This window comes from Bubalus bubalis, chromosome 5, assembly GCF_019923935.1.
Source record: "Bubalus bubalis isolate 160015118507 breed Murrah chromosome 5, NDDB_SH_1, whole genome shotgun sequence".
Lineage (NCBI taxonomy): Eukaryota > Metazoa > Chordata > Mammalia > Artiodactyla > Bovidae > Bubalus > Bubalus bubalis.
Window position 1 is genome coordinate 24,455,528 of NC_059161.1, and position 19,969 is coordinate 24,475,496.

At 43.8% G+C, this 19,969-nt stretch overlaps 1 protein-coding gene across 2 annotated transcripts in view; it reads left to right on the top strand.

Moving 5' to 3' along the window:
* TNR (tenascin R) overlaps positions 1–19,969 on the top strand; it is a 487,013-nt gene that overhangs the window by 445,360 nt on the left and 21,684 nt on the right. For both annotated transcript variants that reach the window (XM_006060357.4, XM_025285598.3), the window contains 3 exons: positions 970–1,113; positions 1,770–1,900; positions 2,778–2,910. In XM_006060357.4, coding sequence (XP_006060419.2) covers positions 970–1,113; positions 1,770–1,900; positions 2,778–2,910 — 408 coding nt within the window. The remainder of the gene's footprint in view (positions 1–969; positions 1,114–1,769; positions 1,901–2,777; positions 2,911–19,969) is intronic.

Genomic DNA, 19,969 nt, shown 5'->3' on the forward strand with positions numbered 1-19,969 from the left:
TCATCTGCATATCTGAGGTTATTGAGATTTCTCCAGGCAATCTTGATTCCAGTTTGTGTTTCTTCCAGTCCAGCGTTTCTCATGATGTACTCTGCATATAAGTTAAGTAAACAGGGTAACAATATACAGCCTTGACTAACTCCTTTTCCTATTTGGAACCAGTCTGTTGTTCCATGTCCAGTTCTAGCTGTTGCTTCCTGACCTGCATACAAATTTCTCAAGAGGCAGATCAGGTGGTCTGGTATTCCCATGTCTTTCAGAATTTTCCACCCTAGGACCAGGATTAATATACATACTTGGCACAAATAAAAGCAGAGTCTTAACCTGTTTCTTTCGTTGTCAGCTCATCTCAATTATCATTCTCGATCCTCTTCTGAGTTTTGCATTTCAGCAGGGACACTGATAAACCGTTCCTTGTTTAGAGAAAGGTGGCCAGGAATGTGACAGTTTTAGAATCATCTCATAAGATCCTCTGGAGAAGGCAATGGCAACGCACTCCAGTATTCTTGCCTGGAAAATCCCACGGACGGAGGAGCCTGGCAGGCTACAGTCCATGGAGTCGCAAAGAGTTGGACATGACTAAGAGACTTCACTTTCTTTCACTTTCATACATGTAATGGGGCTTGGGCTGAATGCTCTTAGTCTAGAGGAGAGAAAACCTGATTAGGAAGAGTGAAGGGCAGGAAGGGGTCATGAAACAACAGATTTGGTTTATTCTAACTCCAGAGACCCAAGTAGATGTTATATGAAAGACTATTTGGCCTCCAAATAATCTCTCAATTATGATGAAAAATAAGATGAGAGGGGAGCTTTGTATGGAATATAATGCCAAGTTAAATAACCTCTAGAGGACTTTTTCCAAAATACTCTAACAGTGCATTTTTTTTCAAGGAGTATCGTTGGACTGGATAAGTCTTTCCTAAGTTGAATAGTCTTGTTCAATCCTTATCCATATCCATCTGACTTTAGTTGCTGGAGAGACCATCCTGGTTGATGGAGACAGTGAGGAATTCCAGCTTGTTGACCTGCTTCCTAGGACCCACTACACGGTCACCATGTATGCCACCAGCGGGCCTCTCACCAGTGGTACCGTCAGTACCAACTTCTCTACCCGTGAGTACTTGAGTGGTCAACTCCATGTCAATATCCCAGGAGGCCTTTATGGATCCTGAAAATGATCAGTTTCCAAGGGCTAGACTAGATTAGAGTCTATAGGCTTTGGACAATGCAGTTACGAGGTATTACTTTAGTTAACTGCAGCCCAAACGCCAGTGAAAGTAGGCTGCAACTCTCTTCCTGAGTCTGGCTGAGATCAGTAGAACCAGGTCAAGAGAGGCCGGTATTGGGAATGCATCTGGCCCATTAAAGTCTGATGGATACTAAAGGGCTTAATATCTGGGAGAGAATTGCCAGGTGCAGTCATGGCCAGGAGAACAGTAGACAAAACTATACTTGTGGGAATGATGTAAATTCAAGAGTGAACTCACAGACGTGCAAGATTAACAAGGTCATGATTTCAGACTGGATGATGCCACATCCAGGCTCAGAGGACCAGGTGAGGGAAGAGGGAATAGCGTCAGGAATGATCGTGACTTTGAATGATTACCTTCTGCCCAGGAGTGTCCTTTATGCTCCTGTCCAACCAAGAACTGGGGTCACCATGTGAGCAGCCCAGAGATCCCATAGGTGGACAAATTGGTCCACATGCCTGGCATCAAAGACAGAGGAGCTGGAGGGGTGCCCACTCCTCACATTTTCTTTCTTTGCAGTCCTGGATGCCCCTGCAAATCTGACAGCTAGCGAAGTCACCAGACAAAGTGCCCTGATCTCCTGGCAGCCTCCCAGAGCAGAGATTGAAAACTACGTCTTGACCTACAAATCCACTGATGGAAGCCGCAAGGTGAGATTTTTCTGGAAGCAACCCACAGGGAGTAAGCTAGGTTTGCCATCACGGATACATAGCAGGCTGTTGAGGAAAGAGCACTCATCTGCAAGCCAGACATTTGTGTTAGTCTTGCCTCTACTCTTACTCTCTGTGCAAGTTGAGGCAAAACACTCAACCTCTCTGAGCCTCAGTTTCTGCTCTAGGTAATAGGGGCATCTACCCTGCAGCTTCACTCAGTTGTGGTTGATGCTGCCAATACCAGCTTCCAAGCCAATTAATAAGTACATGGTATTGGAATGAATTTTCGGTAACAGGGCCATGCAAATATGAGCTGGATACCAAAGTCGACAGTCTCATGTTCCTCTCGATAAGCACAATAAAGGCTCCATCTATACAGCCCACAGTAAAGAGATCACAAATTTCTGTTTTAGGTGGTCAGTTGCAACAGGCCACCTATAGCATTGGTTGTCAAATGTTTGTTAACAGTGGAATCCTTTTTTTTTTTTTTTGCAAAGTGAAATCTTATACAGAAACCAAATATACAGAATAGGTTTCAGTAGAGCTAGTCTGTGGGTGTGGAAGAGGGAGGCCTAGGTTCCTCTTTCGTAACACCTCCAGGAGACCCCATGTGATCTGAAAACCACAGAGTTCAATAACCCATGGCTAAGCTTGTCCAATGTACATCCATGGGAGGGGAGCTGGCCTCAGTCCCACATAGGACATATTCTCTCTGCTTATTGGAATATCTTCTCTTTACGTGATGTGGGACAAGAGAATAAAAATGGTCACTGTAATACTGACCACGGGTTCTGGACTTCCCCTTCCCTGCTCCCCTCCATGGTGAGCCCTCTGCTCACCAACCTCCACCTCCCTCCCCCGGTTCATCCTGCAGGAGCTGATTGTGGATGCGGAGGACACATGGATCCGACTGGAGGGCCTGTCGGAGAGCACAGACTACACGGTGCTCCTGCAGGCGGCCCAGGACACGGAGCGGAGCAGCATCACCTCCACTGCCTTCACCACAGGTGAGAGAGGCACCTCCACCCTGCCGTCTCTTCCTCCTCTGCAGGGCATTTGGCTCCTCAGCAGCCTCTGCTGAGACTTGGCCAGGAAGGAGCCCATCAGAGAAACTCAATTGCCTCTTCTTGCAAAGGAAAAAAATTATTTTCCCCTACTCCCACCTTCCCCCACTGGCATGGCCCTGCCAGGAACCTCTCACTACCAAGGCAACCATAGGAACCAACAACACAAATTCCTGGTCCTCCTGCACCAACTAAGTGCACCAAGTAAGAGAGCAGGCTCCTGTGCAGATTTTCTGCAAGTGTTTTTCCAGCACAGTTTGTCCTTCCCTCCTTCCTGCCTCTGCTGCCTGTAAAAGTCACACAAATAAAGCCCCAGTATGAAGTCTACAGTTCTCCATCCACAAAGCACTTCTGCATTTCTATGGTCTCAACCCATTCTTTTACAACAATTGGTGAGAAGGGTGTTATTATCCCCATTCACCTCAGATGATGAAACTTAGGTGCCTGGAAATCAAATGACTTACATGGTAGTAAGTTCTGGGTCAGAACTTGAATCAAGGTCTTCCACTTCTAAATCCAGCATTCCTTCTGCCTTCCTTCCTCTAAGTACTGGGTTGGTCATAAAGTTTCTTCAGGTTTTTCCATCTCATTGTACAGAAAAACCCAAATGAACTTTTTGGCTAACCCAATATCAGAAGAAGATACTGGAAATACCCTTAAAGGGTGAAAAGTGAAGTGAAATTGTTACTCAGTCATGTCTGACTCTTTGCGACCCCATGGACTGCAGTCTACACACTTCTCTGTCCATGGAATTCTCCAGGCAGGAAGACTGGAGTGGGTTGCCATTCCCTTCTCCAGGGGGTCTTGCTGATCCAGGGATAGAACCTGAGTCTCCTGCATCGCAGGCAGAATCGTTACTGTCTGAGTCACCAGGGAACCCCACCTTAAGGGGTAAGGTTGGTCTAATGTGTACAACAGGAAATAAACTAACACCTGATATTTGAGGGCTGTTTGACAGGCACTGCTACAACAGTATTATGTATTCTAACTTAATCCCCATGGCAGTCTATGAGGTATGTTCTAGTATCCTTATTTACAGATATGGAAACGGGGCCAAAAAGAGATGAGATAACTCACCCAAGATCCCATAGCTCTCAGGTAGGACAGCTGGGATTGACCCCAGGTGTGCTAGCTCTGCGGTCTGTGTTGTTAACAACCCTTCCCGCCACTTTCCATGGTGCCTCTCTGCAGTCTGTTACGCAGTGCTGCCCTGTCCAGACTGTATCCTCTCCCCACCCCATATTTAGAGGAGGCTGGCTGTACACCATGTGGGGCAAGTGTACTGTTAGTTGCTCAGTCGTGTCCAGCTCTTTGCAAACCCATGGATGGTAGCCCACCAGGCTCCTCTGTCCATGGGATTCTCCAGGCAGGAATACAGGAGTGAGTTGCCATTTCCTTCTCCAGGGGAATCTTGCTGACCCAGGGATCAAAACCATAGCTCTTGCAGCTCCTGCATTGGAAGACTGATTCTTTATCATCTGAGCCAGCAGGGGCAAGTGAAGCCATGTTCATTATCTGTAGACACACTTCTGTTGTCATCTCAGAGCACCAGGGTGACTGGATTCCTGTCCACCCCCAGAGCCCATCCTCCCATCACTGGAGAGAGGTGACAGAAAGTCACCCATCTACCCAGGTGCCTCCCCCACTGCTGCTGCTGCTGCTAAGTCGCTTCAGTCGTGTCTGACTCTGTGCAACCCTATAGACGGCAGCCCACCAGGCTCCCCCGTCTCTGGGATTCTCCAGGCAAGAACACTGGAGTAGGGTTGCCATTTCCTTCTCCAATGCATGAAAGTGAAAAGTGAAAGTGAAGCCGCTCAGTCGTGTCCGACCCTCAGCGACCCCATGGACTGCAGCCTACCAGGCTCCTCCCATGGGATTTTCCAGGCACATGTACTGGAGTGGGGTGCCATTGCCTTCTCCGCCTCCCCCACTGCTGCTGCTGCTGCTGCTGCTAAGTCGCTTCAGTCGTGTCCGACTCTGTGCAACCCCATAGACAAAGCAGGGCACTGGCTCAAATACACCCAAATGTCACTAGTGATTCCGTAGGGTAGTGAAATTATGACTGAGTCTCCCTTTTCCTTCCTTTTTATACTTTTCAATATCTTTAAAGTGTTGACAATGAGCATGATAATCAGAAAAATGATTTTTAATTAAAACATAAAAATAAACTTTTGGTCACTCAATGAAGACATGTATCCAAGACGGGTCTTTGACAAGCAGAATTTGGAGGACACTTGATCTCTTTTATGGGGCTGAAGTCAAGTAAGCTCAAGCTCCATGACTTTCTAGAGGTGTCTTACCTCAGAACCAAAGCGTCACCATCTTTCTCAAGCCCTTCCCTGCACATTCACAGGTTAATTAAAGGGTCCTCCAGGGTTTCCCTTCTCAAGCTACCACCCAAGACCCAGGGATTGGAGCTTTTCACTGAATTAAAATTTTCCTTCTCCTAAAAAGGACACAGATGACAGAAACATAAACAAAGCCCCTGATCTGCATATTTATTAGGTCTAAACTACTCATTTCATTCCCCAAATGCATGGGTTTCACTGCTTGCTCAGTGTGGTACAAGCTTTCAATTCCCATCCTAGTAACACAGCAGCTAGTGGTGGTGGGCAGGATGACAATATGCCTGGGGCTTCTGCAGTATCTTGCAGCTGTGCCTTGCTCCGTATCCACCTGGATTGTAACAGCATGCCAGATTCCGAGCCCTCCGCTGGCCTCTGTTAGATGAAGTCACCCTCAAAGGGTGTGCAATAGTTTGAGTCTAGAATCCCAAATCCAGCTGGGGGCCCAGTAAGGTCCAGTAAACAGAGGGCTGACAATTTGTGGAAATCTGGGATGGAGCCCAAGGTAGTGGCTTTGTTCCGTGGACAGCACAGGGGGACCATCAAGATGTATTTAGGTGTTTGTTCTTTTTATGAGACTTCAGTTGACACTGAGCCCCCGCAGCATGACCAGTAACCCCTCTGAAAAGGAGAGCACTGAAGAGCCCACTTGCCTGTAACATCAGTGTAATTAATACCCAAGTTGTTCCATGCAGTTTGGGGAACCAGAGACGGACTTACCACTATAACTACAGTGCTAAGGGCAAAGAGGGTCTATGCCTAGAAGTTTTCACAGAGTTTCCCTGGAAAGCTCAAATTTAAATCTCAATCACTGATGCATCCCAAACCCACTGAAATGACCAGTGGCATAGTGACAACCCAGGGACAGAAGCAATGCACAAGACATCACCTCGCACAAAGCTGGGCACATCGCAGACATAATAAATGGTGGTTGAGAGGAACAGTTAAACCCCAGGTGCAGAGCCCAGGAAGAGGGATTTCTGATGAAAAAGCTGTAGGAGGAGAAGATTTTCAGTACCCCTTACAGGGACAGCCCATGCAAAGAGGGACTGCATACAGAGTACGATGCACGTGTCTGTCTGATTGCAGGCTCTTTCTGCCACCTCACATGCAGATTTCCTCAAATGAATTACACAGAGCTTACAGAGTCATTTGCATGTCAATACTTTTTTTAAGATTCAAAGCAACTGACACAGTAAATTTTATTGTTTACATAACAACAGGCTCTGAACAAAATGCAGACACAGTGACCATAAAGTTTTGATAATATTTTTAATTAATTTTTATTGCAGTGCAATTGATTTACAATGTTGTGTTAGTTTCGGCTGTACAGCAAAGCAAATCATTTATACATATACATATATCTACTCTTAGATTCTTTTCCCATAGAGGTCATTACAGAATATTGAGTACAGTTCCCTGTGCTATTATTGTTAGTTCTTATTAGTTATCAAATGGCAACCCACTCCAGTATTCTAACCCACTCCACTGTTCTTGCCTGGGAAACCCCATGGACAGAGGAGCCTGGTGGGCTACAGTCCATAGGATTACAAAGAGTCAGACACAACTGAGTGACTAATACACGTAGTGTGTATATGTCAATCCCAATCTCCAAATTCATCCCTCCCCTTCTCTCCCCCTTGTTAACCATAAGTTCGTTTTCTATATCTGTGACTCTATTTCTGTTTTGTAAATATGTTCATTGGTACCATTTTTTTGGATTCCACATATAAGCGATATCATATGATATTTGTCTTTGTCTGACTTACTTCACTCAACATGACAATCTCTAGCCCATCCATGTCACTGCAAATGGCATTATTTTGTTCTTTTTTATGGCTTAATAATATTCCATTTGAGGTAGATATATGTCTCCCACACCTTCTTTCTCCATTCCTCCATTGATGGACATTTAGGGTGCTTCCATGCCTGGCTATTGTAAACAGTGCTGCAATGGACATTGGGGTACATGAAATGGGACCTAATTAAACTTAAAGGTTTTTGCACAGAAAAAGAAACCATAAATAAAATGAAAAGACAACCCACAGAATGGGAGAAAATATTTGCAAATGAAGCAACCAAAAAGGGATTAATCTCCAAAATATACAAACAGCTCATGCAGCTTATTATAATAAAAAAAAATCCAATCAAGAAATGGGCAGAAGATCTAAATAGACATTTCTCCAAAGAAGATATACACATGGCCAAAAAGCACATAAAAAGATGCTCAACATCACTACTTATCAGAGAAATGCAAATCAAATCAAAACTATAATGAGGTACCACCTCACATGGTCAGAATGGCAATCATCAAAAAATACAAGCAATAAATGCTGAAGAGGGTGTCAGGGAAAAGGAACCTTTCCTCCTGGAGAAAACTATAATTTGAAAATATGCATGTCAGTATTAATGAGTCCTCATTGCCTGTGCCATGCCCTCCCCCTTCTCCTAAATCCCTCACCAAAAAAGCAAATTTTCTTAGAGATGAAGAGAATACAAGTGTATGACCTTCCTGAGTGTAGGGGTGCAGATGTTATCAAGAAGAGAAGGACTGGAGTTTGCTTGACAGGTGACATGAGCTAGACTCCTTGAGGAAGAGTCTGGGGGAGAAAAAGAGGCCTCCAAAGATCCCCTGGAGAAGGGAACAGCTAACAACTCCAGTATTCTGGCCTGGAGAATTCCATGGACTGTATAGTCCATGGGGTCACAAAGAGTCAGACATGACTAAGTGACTTTCACTTTCACTGGGAACCTGGGCATCCAGGTGTTTCTCATCCCAGAAGTTCCCTGTCTGCCCTGGATATCTCCTGACATCCCTTGAGAGTGGGCTTCCTTAGGGAAAAGTGGTTGGAGCAGCAGTGCCTCGGGCCTGATTCTGCAATTCTCTGAGTTCCCCACCCTCTGCTGACACTCAGCACATTCTAACCCATCCTTTCCCTGCCCCTCCCTCAGGACCAGAGCATACTCCCCTCACACCGTTGAAGCCACATGCAGCACCCTGCAAGCTCCATCTGCTGCTGCTGCTGCTAAGTCGCTTCAGTCGTGTCCGACTCTGTGCGACCCCAGAGACAGCAGCCCACCAGGCTCCCCCGTCCCTGGGATTCTCCAAGCAAGAACACTGGAGTGGGTTACCATTTCCTTCTCCGATGCATGAAAATGAAAAAGTGAAAGTGAAGTCGCTCAGTCGTGTCCGACTCTTAGTGACCCCATGGACTGCAGCCTACCAGGCTTGTCCACCCATGGGATTTTCCATCTGCAGCATCCTTTAAAAAGAGAGAGAGAAAGAGAGAGTAGAGAAGGAAACAAAAACAAAGAGCAGAGTTATCTTCACTTAAAAGATTGAAGGGCTGCCCTCCTGAACCCCATGAATCACTCCTGCTGAGCAAGAGATCTGAGGAACACCAGGGATGATGGACTTAGAAGCTAATTTCATTCTAGTAACCGACACCCTTTCTGACTTCACTAACAGTACCTGAACTTCCACTTAGCAGTATCCTATTCTTAGACTGATCTCAGCTGATTGTTCTAAGTGTTTTTTATGTCGTGTCTTTGGAGAAGGCGATGGCACCCCACTCCAGTACTCTTGCCTAGAGAATCCCATGGATGGAGGAGCCTGGTGGACTGCAGTCCATGGGGTCGCTACGAGTCGGACACGACTGAGTGACTTTATTTTCACTTTTCACTTTCATGCATTGGAGAAGGAAATGGCAACCCACTCCAGTGTTCTTGCCTGGAGAATCCCAGGGATGGGGGAGCCTGGTGGGCTGCTGTCTCTGGGGTCGCACAGAGCTGGACACAACTTAAGCGACTTAGCAGCAGCAGCAGCATGTCGTGTCTTAAGGAACAAAAGAGTCTAAGGCTGGACCCCAAAGTGGCCTCCATCCACTGACAAACCTTCATCTTATCCTGGGTGGGCCAAGCAAAGAGAACTCATTACATGCAGATGCCAATTTAATGGTTTAGGAAAAAGTTGAGATGTTAAAAAAATAATACAAGAGAGGAAAAAAGAAAAGAACTGGCTCCCACAAAACCTCAAAAAATTCCTTTGATCAAGATGTCTCTTCTCATTGCATTCCTGCCATATAATATAAGCCCATTTCATTGCTTCCATCATGTTAATAGCTTCCTGTCCTCTTGTCTCTGGTGTTTGCACAAGACTCTGGGGGGAATTAAATACAAGTAGTATGGAAGAGAAAAAAAAATATGGATACATTATTTATAATTTACTGTCGCCTGAAATTTCATCCAAGGTCTACTTGTCTTTTAGAGACATGAATATAAATGAGGAAACAAATATTCCCCACAGAGCAACAGGGACTTGGTGAAATGATCTTCTGAGAAGCAGATTTCATTGTCTATTTTAATACTATAAGAAGCAAACAAGGTGCTCACTAAAGCTTGTCCTCGGAGACAGTGAACACTATAAAATAGGTTGTCTTGACCTTGAGGTTAAGCAAAGACAATCATTTTTGGAGGCACCCAGAGATGGGTAATGAGAAGTTTTCTTTATTGCCTTCGCTCCATCCCTGCTCTCCCAGCAGCCAGATTGAGCTGCTCTCTGGGGCTTTTCAAGAAAACTCCTAGAGTGTGATCTAACATGAGCTTCATTTTCTGAAAATTAATGAAGGTGGGCAAACCCTGGGTTCTGGGACAACAGACCGTGGGTCATGCAAGTCCACATCATTATCAGTGGGCAAGGAGAGCATGGCCACTATTCATTGCAGTCTATTCCTATCTATGCCATATTTCCCCACACCTAAGTAGGGCACTGAAGGGGCTTCTCTCCTCTCCACTACTTAGAAACAGCTCGAATTCTTGCTGCTGAAACGAGCAGACCCCTAAAAGGAGAGGCCCACCTTCTCCTTTCTTTGGGACCTGGATTTGAGGAAGGTGGTAGGGCTCTAAACATCCCATCTGAACAAACCATTCCCATGCCTGCCTACCATGGGTAGACGGATGGGTGTCAGATGAGACGTCTGAATTAATCATACCACTCAGTTTATCACATATGATCAGTGTCAGTCTCCAACAAGGTCCCTCTCTGTTTATTCATTTATTTCTGTTTACCTCCCATCTTTTCTTCACCTTCCATAGGCAGCCATTTTGATGTGCTAAATTTGTAAACTTTTGTTGTGTTTTTTAAAATGTATTTTTGAAAAGTTGCCTTAAGTATATTTTAAATGTATGTAAATGTTATTAGATTGCATAACTCATTCCCTGTTCTATTTTTTGCTCAGCACCATTTTTAAGATCCATCTATGTTGTTATAATGGCTTCCCTGGTGGCTCAGACATCTGGTAAAGACTCTGCTTGCAATGCAGGAGACCCTGGTTCAATCCCTGGGTCGGGAAGATCCCCTGGAGAAGGAAATGGCAACCCACTCCAGTAGTCTTGCCTGGAGAATTCTATGGACAGAGGAGCCTGCCGGGCTACAGTCCATGGGGTCACAGAGAGTTGGACGTGCCCAACCCTGGTCTTGCACACACTGTTATACATGTATAAAGTCATTTGCTTCCAACCATTGTAAAATATTGCACGGTGTGCACACATCACATTTTATGTCTTCATTTTCCTAAAGATGAACATCACTTTGTCTCCAGTCTCCCTCCACCATAAATGATACTATAGAAAATACCTCATCAGTTCAGTTCAGTTCAGTCGCTCAGTCATGTCCGACTCTTTGTGACCCCATGAACGGCAGCACGCCAGGCCTCCTTGTCCATCACCAACTCCTGGAGTTTACCCAAACTCACGTCTGTTGAGTCGGTGATGCCATCCAACCATCTCATCCTCTGTCGTCCCCTTCTCCTCCTGCCCTCGATCTTTCCCAGCATCAGGGTCTTTTCCAATGAGTCAGCTCTTCGCATGAGGTGGCCAAAGTATTACAGTTTCAGCTTCAACATCAGTCCTTCCAATGAACACCCAGGACTGATCTCCTTTAGGATGGACTGGTTAGGTCTCCTTGCAGTCCAAAGGATTCTCAAGAGTCTCCTCCAACACCACAGTTCAAAAACATTAATTCTTCGGTGCTCAGCTTTCTTTATAGTCCAACTCTTACATCCATACATGACTACTGGAAAAACCATAGCCTTGACTAGACAGACCTTTGTTGACAAAGTAATGTCTCTGCTTTTTAATATACTGTCTAGGTTGGTCATAACTTTCCTTCCAAGGAGCAAAGGTCTAATTTCATGGCTCAGTAACCATTTGCAGTGATTTTGGAGCCCAAAAACATAAAGTCAGCCACTGTTTCCACTGTTTCCCCATCAAATTGCCATGAAGTGATGGGACCAGATGCCATGATCTTAGTTTTCTTTTTTTGTTGTTGTTTTGGTTTTTTTTAATTTTTTAATATAAATTTATTTATTTTAATTGGAGGTTAGTTACTTTACAATATTGTATTGGTTTTGCCATACATCAACATGAATCCACCACAGGTGTACATGTGTTCCCCATCCCAAACCCCCCTCCCACCTCCCTCCCCGTACCATCCCTCTGGGTCATCCCAGTGCACCAGCCCAAAGCATCCAGTATCCTGCATCGAACCTGGACTGGCGATTCGTTTCATATATGATATTATACATGTTTCAATGCCATTCTCCCTAATCATCCCACCCTCTCCCTCTCCCACAGAGTCCAAAAGACTGTTCTATACATCGGTGTCTCTTTTGCTGTCTCGCTTACAGGGTTATCGTTACCATCTTTGTAAATTCTTAGTTTTCTGAATGTTGAGATTTAAGCCAACTTTTTCACTCTCCTCTTTCACTTTCATCAAGAGGTTCTTTAGTTCTTCTTCACTTTCTGCCATAAGGGTGGTGTCATCTGCATATCTGAGGTTATTGAGATTTCTCCCTGCAATCTTGATTCCAGCTTGTGCTTCTTCCAGCCCGGTGTTTCTCATGATGTACTCTGCATATAAGTTAAATAAGCAGGGTGACAATATACAGCCTTGATGTACTCCTTTTCCTATTTGGAAACAGTCAGTTATTCCATGTTCAGTTCTAAATGTTGCTTCCTGACCTGCATACGTTTCTCAAGAGGCAGGTCAGGTGGTTTGGGATTCCCATCTCTTTCAGAATTTTCCACAGTTTATTATGATCCACGCAGTCAAAGGCTTTGGCATAGTCAATAAAGCAGAAATAGATGTTTCACATGTCCACATATAAATCACTGAGGCAATACCTTTGGGATATATGTATCCAGAAGAGAATTGTTGGGTCTTAGGGTATGTGTTTATATGGTTTAACTAAGTACTGCTCTCCTGAATGGTTGTACTGGTCTACATAGCCTCCAACAGTGCACAAAGGATCCTACTTCCTAATGATATACATCATTCCTAATTACTTGACATGATCCAGCTTTGTAGTTCTTGACAGTCTAATAGGAGTGATTGATATCTCACTGTTCTAGTTGAATTTCATTAAATAATGTTTGTTTTTTTTAACATCTATTCAAATGCTTGTTAGACTTTGGAGTTTCCTTTTTTTGTAAATTACCTGTTCATATAGTTTGTCCATCTTTCCATTGGGTTCCTGTGCTAGTTAAGTATTAGCTATAATTATCTGAACTTTGGAAGTCTTTCTTTAAAAAATCTAACCCTGCCTGTAGAACACAAATATATTTTTCTACATGTTCTTCTATTAACTTTCTGGATGTATTGTTATCAGATCAGATCAGATCGGATCAGTCGCTCAGTTGTGTCCAACTCTTTGCGACCCCATGAATCGCAGCACCCAGGCCTCCCTGTCCATCACCAACTCCCGGAGTTCACTCAGACTCACGTCCAGTGAGTCAGTGATGCCATCCAGCCATCTCATCCTCTGGCGTCCCCTTCTCCTCCTGCCCCCAATCCCTCCCAGCATCAGAGTCTTTTCCAATGAGTCAATTCTTCGCATGAGGTGGCCAAAGTACTGGAGTTTCAGCTTTAGCATCATTCCTTCCAAAGAAATCCCAGGGCTGATCTCCTTCAGAATGGACTGGTTGGATCTCCTTGCAGTCCAAGGGACTCTCAAGAGTCTTCTCCAACACCACAGTTCAAAAGCATCAATTCTTCAGCGCTCAGCCTTCTTCACAGTCCAACTCTCACATCCATACATGACCACAGGAAAAACCATAGCCTTGACTAGACGAACCTTTGTTGGCAAAGTAATGTCTCTGCTTTTGAATATGCTCTCTAGGTTGGTCATAACTTTCCTTCCAAGGAGTAAGCGTCTTTTAATTTCATGGCTGCAGTCACCATCTGCAGTGATTTTGGAGCCCAGAAAAATAAAGTCTGACACTGTTTCCACTGTTTCCCCATCTATTTCCCATGAAGTGATGGGACCGGATGCCATGATCTTCGTTTTCTGAATGTTGAACTTTAAGACAACTTTTGCACTCTCCACTTTCACTTTCATCAAGAGGCTTTTGAGTTCCTCTTCACTTTCTGCCATAAGGGTGGTGTCATCTGCATATCTGAGGTTATTGAGATTTCTCCCAGCAATCTTGATTCCAGCTTGTGTTTCTTCCAGTCCAGTGTTTCTCATGATGTACTCTGCATATAAGTTAAATAAACAGGATGACAATATACAGCCTTGACGTACTCCTTTTCCTATTTGGAACCAGTCTATTGTTCCATGTCCACTTCTAACTGTTGCTTCCTGACCTGCATACAAATTTCTCAAGAGGCAGGTCTGGTGGTCTGGTATTCCCATCTCATTCAGGATTTCCCACAGTTTATTGTGATCCACACAGTCAAAGGCTTTGGCATAGTCAATAAAGCAGAAATAGATGTTTTTCTGGAACTTCTTGCTTTTTCCATGATCCAGCGGATGTTGGCAATTTGATCTCTGGTTCCTCTGCCTTTTCTAAAACCAGCTTGAACATCAGGAAGTTCACGGTTCACATATTGCTGAAGCCTGGCTTGGAGAGTTTTGAGCACTACTTTACTAGCATGTGAGATGAGTGCAATTGTGCAGTAGTTTGCGCGTTCTTTGGCATTGCCTTTCTTTGGGATTGGAATGAACACTGACCTTTTCCAGTCCTGTGGCCACTGCTGAGTTTTCCAAATTTGCTGGCATATTCAGTGCAGCACTTTCACAGCATCATCTTTCAGGATTTGGAATAGCTCAACTGGAATTCTATCACCTCCACTAGCTTTGTTCATAGTGATGCTTTCTAAGGCCCACTTGACTTCACATTCCAGGATGTCTGGCTCTAGGTCAGTGATCACACCATCATGATTATCTGGGTCGCGAAGATCTTTTTTGTACAGTTCTTCTGTGTATTCTTGCCATCTCTTCTTAATATCTTCTGCTTCTGTTAGGTCCATACCATTTCTGTCCTTTATCGAGCCCATCTTTGCATGAAATGTTCCTTTGGTATCTCTGATTTTCTTGAAGAGATCCCTAGTCTTTCCCATTCTGTTGTTTTCCTCTATTTCTTTGCATTGATCACTGAAGAAGGCTTTCTTATCTCTTCTTGCTATTCTTTGGAACTCTGCATTCAGATGCTTATATCGTTCCTTTTCTCCTTTGCTTTTCGCTTCTCTTCTTTTCACAGCTATTTGTAAGGCCTCCCCAGACAGCCATTTTGCTTTTTTGCATTTCTTTTCCATGGGGATGGTCTTGATCCCTGTGTCCTGTACTATGTCACAAACCTCATTCCATAGTTCATCAGGCATTCTATCTATCAGATCTAGGCCCTTAAATCTATTTCTCACTTCCACTGTATAATCATAAGGGATTTGATTTAGGTCATACCTGAATGGTCTAGTGGTTTTCCCTACTTTCTTCAATTTAAGTCTGAATTTGGTGATAAGGGGTTCATGACTGAGCCACAGTCAGCTCCTGGTCTTGTTTTTGCTGACTGTATAGAGCTTCTCCATCTTTGGCTGCAAAGAATATAATCAATCTGATTTCGGTGTTGACCATCTGGTGATGTCCATGTATAGAGTCTTCTCTTGTTTTGTTGGAAGAAGGTGTTTGTTATGACCAGTGCATTTTCTTGGCAAAACTCTATTAGTCTTTGCCCTGCTTCATTCCGTGTTCCAAGGCCAAATTTGCCTGTTACTCCAGGTGTTTCTTGACTTCCTACTTTTGCATTCCAGTCCCCTATAATGAAAAGGACATCTTTTTTGGGTGTTAGTTCTAAAAGGTCTTGTAGGTCTTCATAGAACCATTCAACTTCAGCTTAGTCTTAATTTTATTTACGGTATAAGGTAGGGATTGGCTTCCCAGGTGGCTCAGTGGTAAAGAATCTACCTGCCAATGCAGAAGATGCAGGTTCAATTCCTGTGTTGGGAAGATTTCCTGGAGAAGGAAATGGCAACCCACTCCTCTAGCCCGGGAAATCCTATGGACAGAGGAGCCTGGGGGGCTACAGTCCATATGGTTGCAAAAAAAGTCGACACAACTGAGCAACTAAACAATAACAACAAATTAGGTAGGCACACAGTGAGCCAATTTCCCCAGCATCTTTTACTGAATAATCCATCTTTTACTGAGTAACCAATTGATTCATGGTGTTATATTGTATATTAAGTCCCATATATACATGGATTTGAATCTGAACTCCCTATTCTATTCCATGCTCTATTGATCTGTTCTTTTGCAAACACTACATCTTGTTTTTTTAACCACCCCTGCCACCATATTTAATGTTTTTGACATCATATTTTACATCTTTCTGCTTTGTGTATTCCTTTTCTACTTATTGTGGATATAGGTGATTTTGCTGCTGTTGGCTTTTAAACTCCCTACCAGCTTTATAATCGGTTGATCTATTATCTTTACTGCACATTTGCCTTTGCCAATGAGAGTGTTCCTTTTGTAATTTTCATGTTTCTAATAATAGTCTTTTCTCTTCTGCTTGAAGAAGTCGCTTTACCATTTCCTCTAATGCCAGTTTAGTGGTGCTGAACTCTTTTAGCTTTTCTTGTCTGTAAAATTCTTTATCTCTTCTTCAAATTGGAAAGGTAGGCTTGCTGGGTAGAGTATGGTTGTAGGTTCTTTCCTTTTATCACTTTGAATATATCATGCTATTTCCTCTGGCCTGCAAAGCTTCTGCTGAAAAGTCAGTGAAAAGTCTTATGGGAGTCCCCTTGTATGAAACTAGTTGCTTTTTTCTTGCTGCTTTTAAGGTTCTTTTTTAATTAATTTATTTATTTAATTTTGGCCGTGCTGGGTCTTTGTTGCTGTGTGCAAGCTTTCTCTAGTTGCAGGGGGCAGGGGCTACTTTATGTTACACTGTGAGGGGCTTCTCATAGCAGTGACTTCTCTTGTTATGGAGCTTGGGTTCTAGGCACTCAGACTTCAGCATGGGCTTAGTTGCCCCTCAGTTCAGTTCAGTCACTCAGTCGTGTCCGAATCTTTGTGACCCCATGGACTGCAGCACACCAGGCCTCCCTGTCCACCACCAACTCCCAGAGCTTGCTCAAACTCAGGTCCATCAAGTCAGTGATGCCATCCAACCATCTCATCCTCTGTCACACCCTTTTCCTCCTGCCTTCAATCTTTCCCAGCATCAGGGTCTTTTCAAATGAGTCAGTTCTTTGCATCAGGTGGGCAAAGTACTGGAGCTTCAGCTTCAGCATCAGTCCTTCCAATGAATATTCAGGACTGATATCCTTTAGGATGGACTGGTTTGATCTCCTTGCTATTCAAGGGACTCTCAAGAGTCTTCTCCATCTATTATACAGAGCGAAGTAAGTCAGAAAGGAAAATACCAATACAGTATATTAACACATATATATGGAATTTAGAAAGATGGTAACGATGACCCCATATGCGAGACAGCAAAAGAGACACAGATATAAAGAACAGACTTTTGAACTCTGTGGGAGAAGGCAAGAGTGGGATGATTTGAGAGAATAGCATTGAAATATGTATATTGTCATATATGAAATAGATCGCCAGTCCAGGTTCGATGCATGAGACAAGGTGCTCAGGGCTGGTGCACTGGGATGACCCTGAGGGATGGGATGGGGAGGGAGGTGGAAGGGAGTGTCAGGATGGGGAACACGTGTACACCCATGGCTGATTCATGTGAATGTATGGCAAAAACCACTATAATACTGTAAAGTAATTAGCCTCCAATTAAAATAAATTTAAAAAAAGAAGAAAGTCTTCTCCAACACCACGGTGCAAAAGCATCCATTCTTCAGCACTCAGCTTTCTTTATCTTCCTGGACCAGGGATTGAACCCATGTCCCCTGCAATGGCAGGTGGATTCTTAATCATTGGACCACCAAGGAAGTCCTTTAAGACTCTTTACCTTTAATTTTTGCCATTTTAATCATAAAGCATCTTGACATGGACCTCTGGATGCCTCTTGTTTGGGACTCTGCTTCCTGGACTTGGAAGTCTGTTTCCTTTCCCAGGTTATGGAAAGTTTCAGCTATTATTTCTTCAAATGAGTTCTTTGCCCTCTTTTCTCTCTCTTCTCCTTCTGGGACCCCAATAATGGGAAGCTAGTACACTTGATGTTGTTCAAGAGGTCTCTTAAACTATCCTCAAGTTTCAAGTCTTTTTTTTTTTTTTCTGTTCAGTTTGGGTAATTTCCAGTCTGTCTTCCAGTTCTCTGATCTATTCCTCTGTATCATCTAATCCACTGTTGACTTCTCTTAATGTAGTTTTTTTTAACTTAAGTTATTGTTTCCTTTAGCTCTGTTTGGTTCTTCTTTGTATTTTCCAACTCTTTGTTAAACTCCTCTCTGTGTTCATTCATTCTTCTCCTGAGTTCATCAAGCATCCTTATGACTGTTACCTTGAACTCTATTGGATAGATTGTTTATCTCCACTTTGTTTAGTTCTTTTGAAGTTTTGTCTTATTCCTTCATTGGAACATATTCCTATGTCTTCTCATTCTGTCTCATGCTCTGTTTTTATTTCTGTGTATTAAGTAGGTCAGTTATGTTTCCTGATCTCAGATGAGTAGCCTTATGTAGGAACATCCTATGGAGCCCAGCAGCACACTTGTCTCTGGTCACAGAGTTATATACTCTAGGAGTGTTCCCTGTGTGGGCTCTGTGGGTCCTTCTATTGTAAGGGGACTGACTCTTGTGGGTATGCTGGCAGGTGGCGCTGGCCCCTGGCCTGGTTGGCTGCCAGGCTCTGAGCCAAGTGGCAGCTGCTAGCCCATGGTGGACAGTGCCAGATTCTGACAAGGCTAGCTGTGTGGTCCAGGGGTCTGAGGCTGATGCTGGATGAGTGGGTAAATGCTTTGTGCTAATAGGATAGAGAAAGGATTTCAAAATAGCACTTGCCAGTACCAGTGTCCTTGTGGTAGGACAGACTCCTGAAAATCACTCTCACCAGCATCTATGTCCCCAGGGGGCATCCCAGTTACCTTCTGCCTCTTTGAGGGGCTCTCCAAGATAAGCAAGTGGGTCTGACCCAGGCTTCTTTCAAATTATCTCCTCTGCACTGGAACTCACTTGCCACTATTTCCCACATCCCAGACTCTGGCCTCAACAAGGGTGGTCAGGAAAGACCTCTCTTTGACCTGAGCCATTTGAGCCAGGACTTGAATGATGAGAATGAATCACACAGAAGAGCATTCCAAGCCTAGAGAAGAGTAATTACTACACCTCGAGGGAGGAATAAGTTTGGCATATTCAACAGATTAAAAGAAAGCCAATGGAAAGAGGGAGAGGTACAAGGCAGAGGCAGAGCATGCAGGAATTTATAGGATGTGTTAAGGATTTTAGATTTTATTCTAATTGCAAGAAGCCATTACAATCAGAGCCACTGATTGGAGAAGCTTTTGGAAGGTCTCAGCAAGTGAGAGAAAGGATGAGATAGTATCACTTTTACAGTATAAAAATATTACCCTGGTTAAAATATAGAGAATAGATGCAAGTGGGGCCAGGATGGCAGGAAGAGACTAGGTAGGAGGCCTTTCCTTGCGATATTAAATCAAAAGCCACAGAGAAGGACCAGGCTGGAAGCTGCCTGTCTATGATCAATTAATCTGCCATAGAATTGGATCTCCTCATATTAGTAAATCTAAGGAATAGTAAATTATGTCAGAACATTTCTTTGCTGTTAGGGTGCCTTTAGTTGATCTTCAAAGGGAAGATTTAGAAGCCTGTTATGTTAGCCCTTGGTAGGTAGAAGACAAGTGGTCTTCAGAGCTTAAAGACCTTCCTCAGAAACTCTGCTTAAGATAAAGCCATCCAAGCTGTTGACCGCACAGTTAATTCTATGCTCCCATTGGCTTCTTGAAGGCTATTGTTACCTCTCTACCTTGATTCCTACTGCCACCTGCCGATGAGGTCTCACCTCCACTCTCACCCCCATCTAATTCATTCTCCACACTACAGGGAAATTGCTATTTTAAAAACTTGAGCTTAAAGTCCATTAATGGGCTCTTCATCTTATTTCCTTCAGGAGGAAGTCCAACTCCTTAAATGTCATGATCCAGTCCTTCTTATTTCCCCAAGTCTTTCTTTCACGTACTCAATCCAGCTCTTTTTCTTGTTTCCTGGCTGAAACCTGCAGTTTCCCAGATAGATCACATTTTGCACAGACCTAGAATATTCCTCTTCCATCAATTTGTGACTAATTTCTACTTTGGTTCCTAAAATAAGAAGCACTTTCTGATAAGCACTTGCTAACCCCTGTCCCATACTCCAGCACTCACCCTACCCTCACCAGCCACAAAATTCACTACATGTG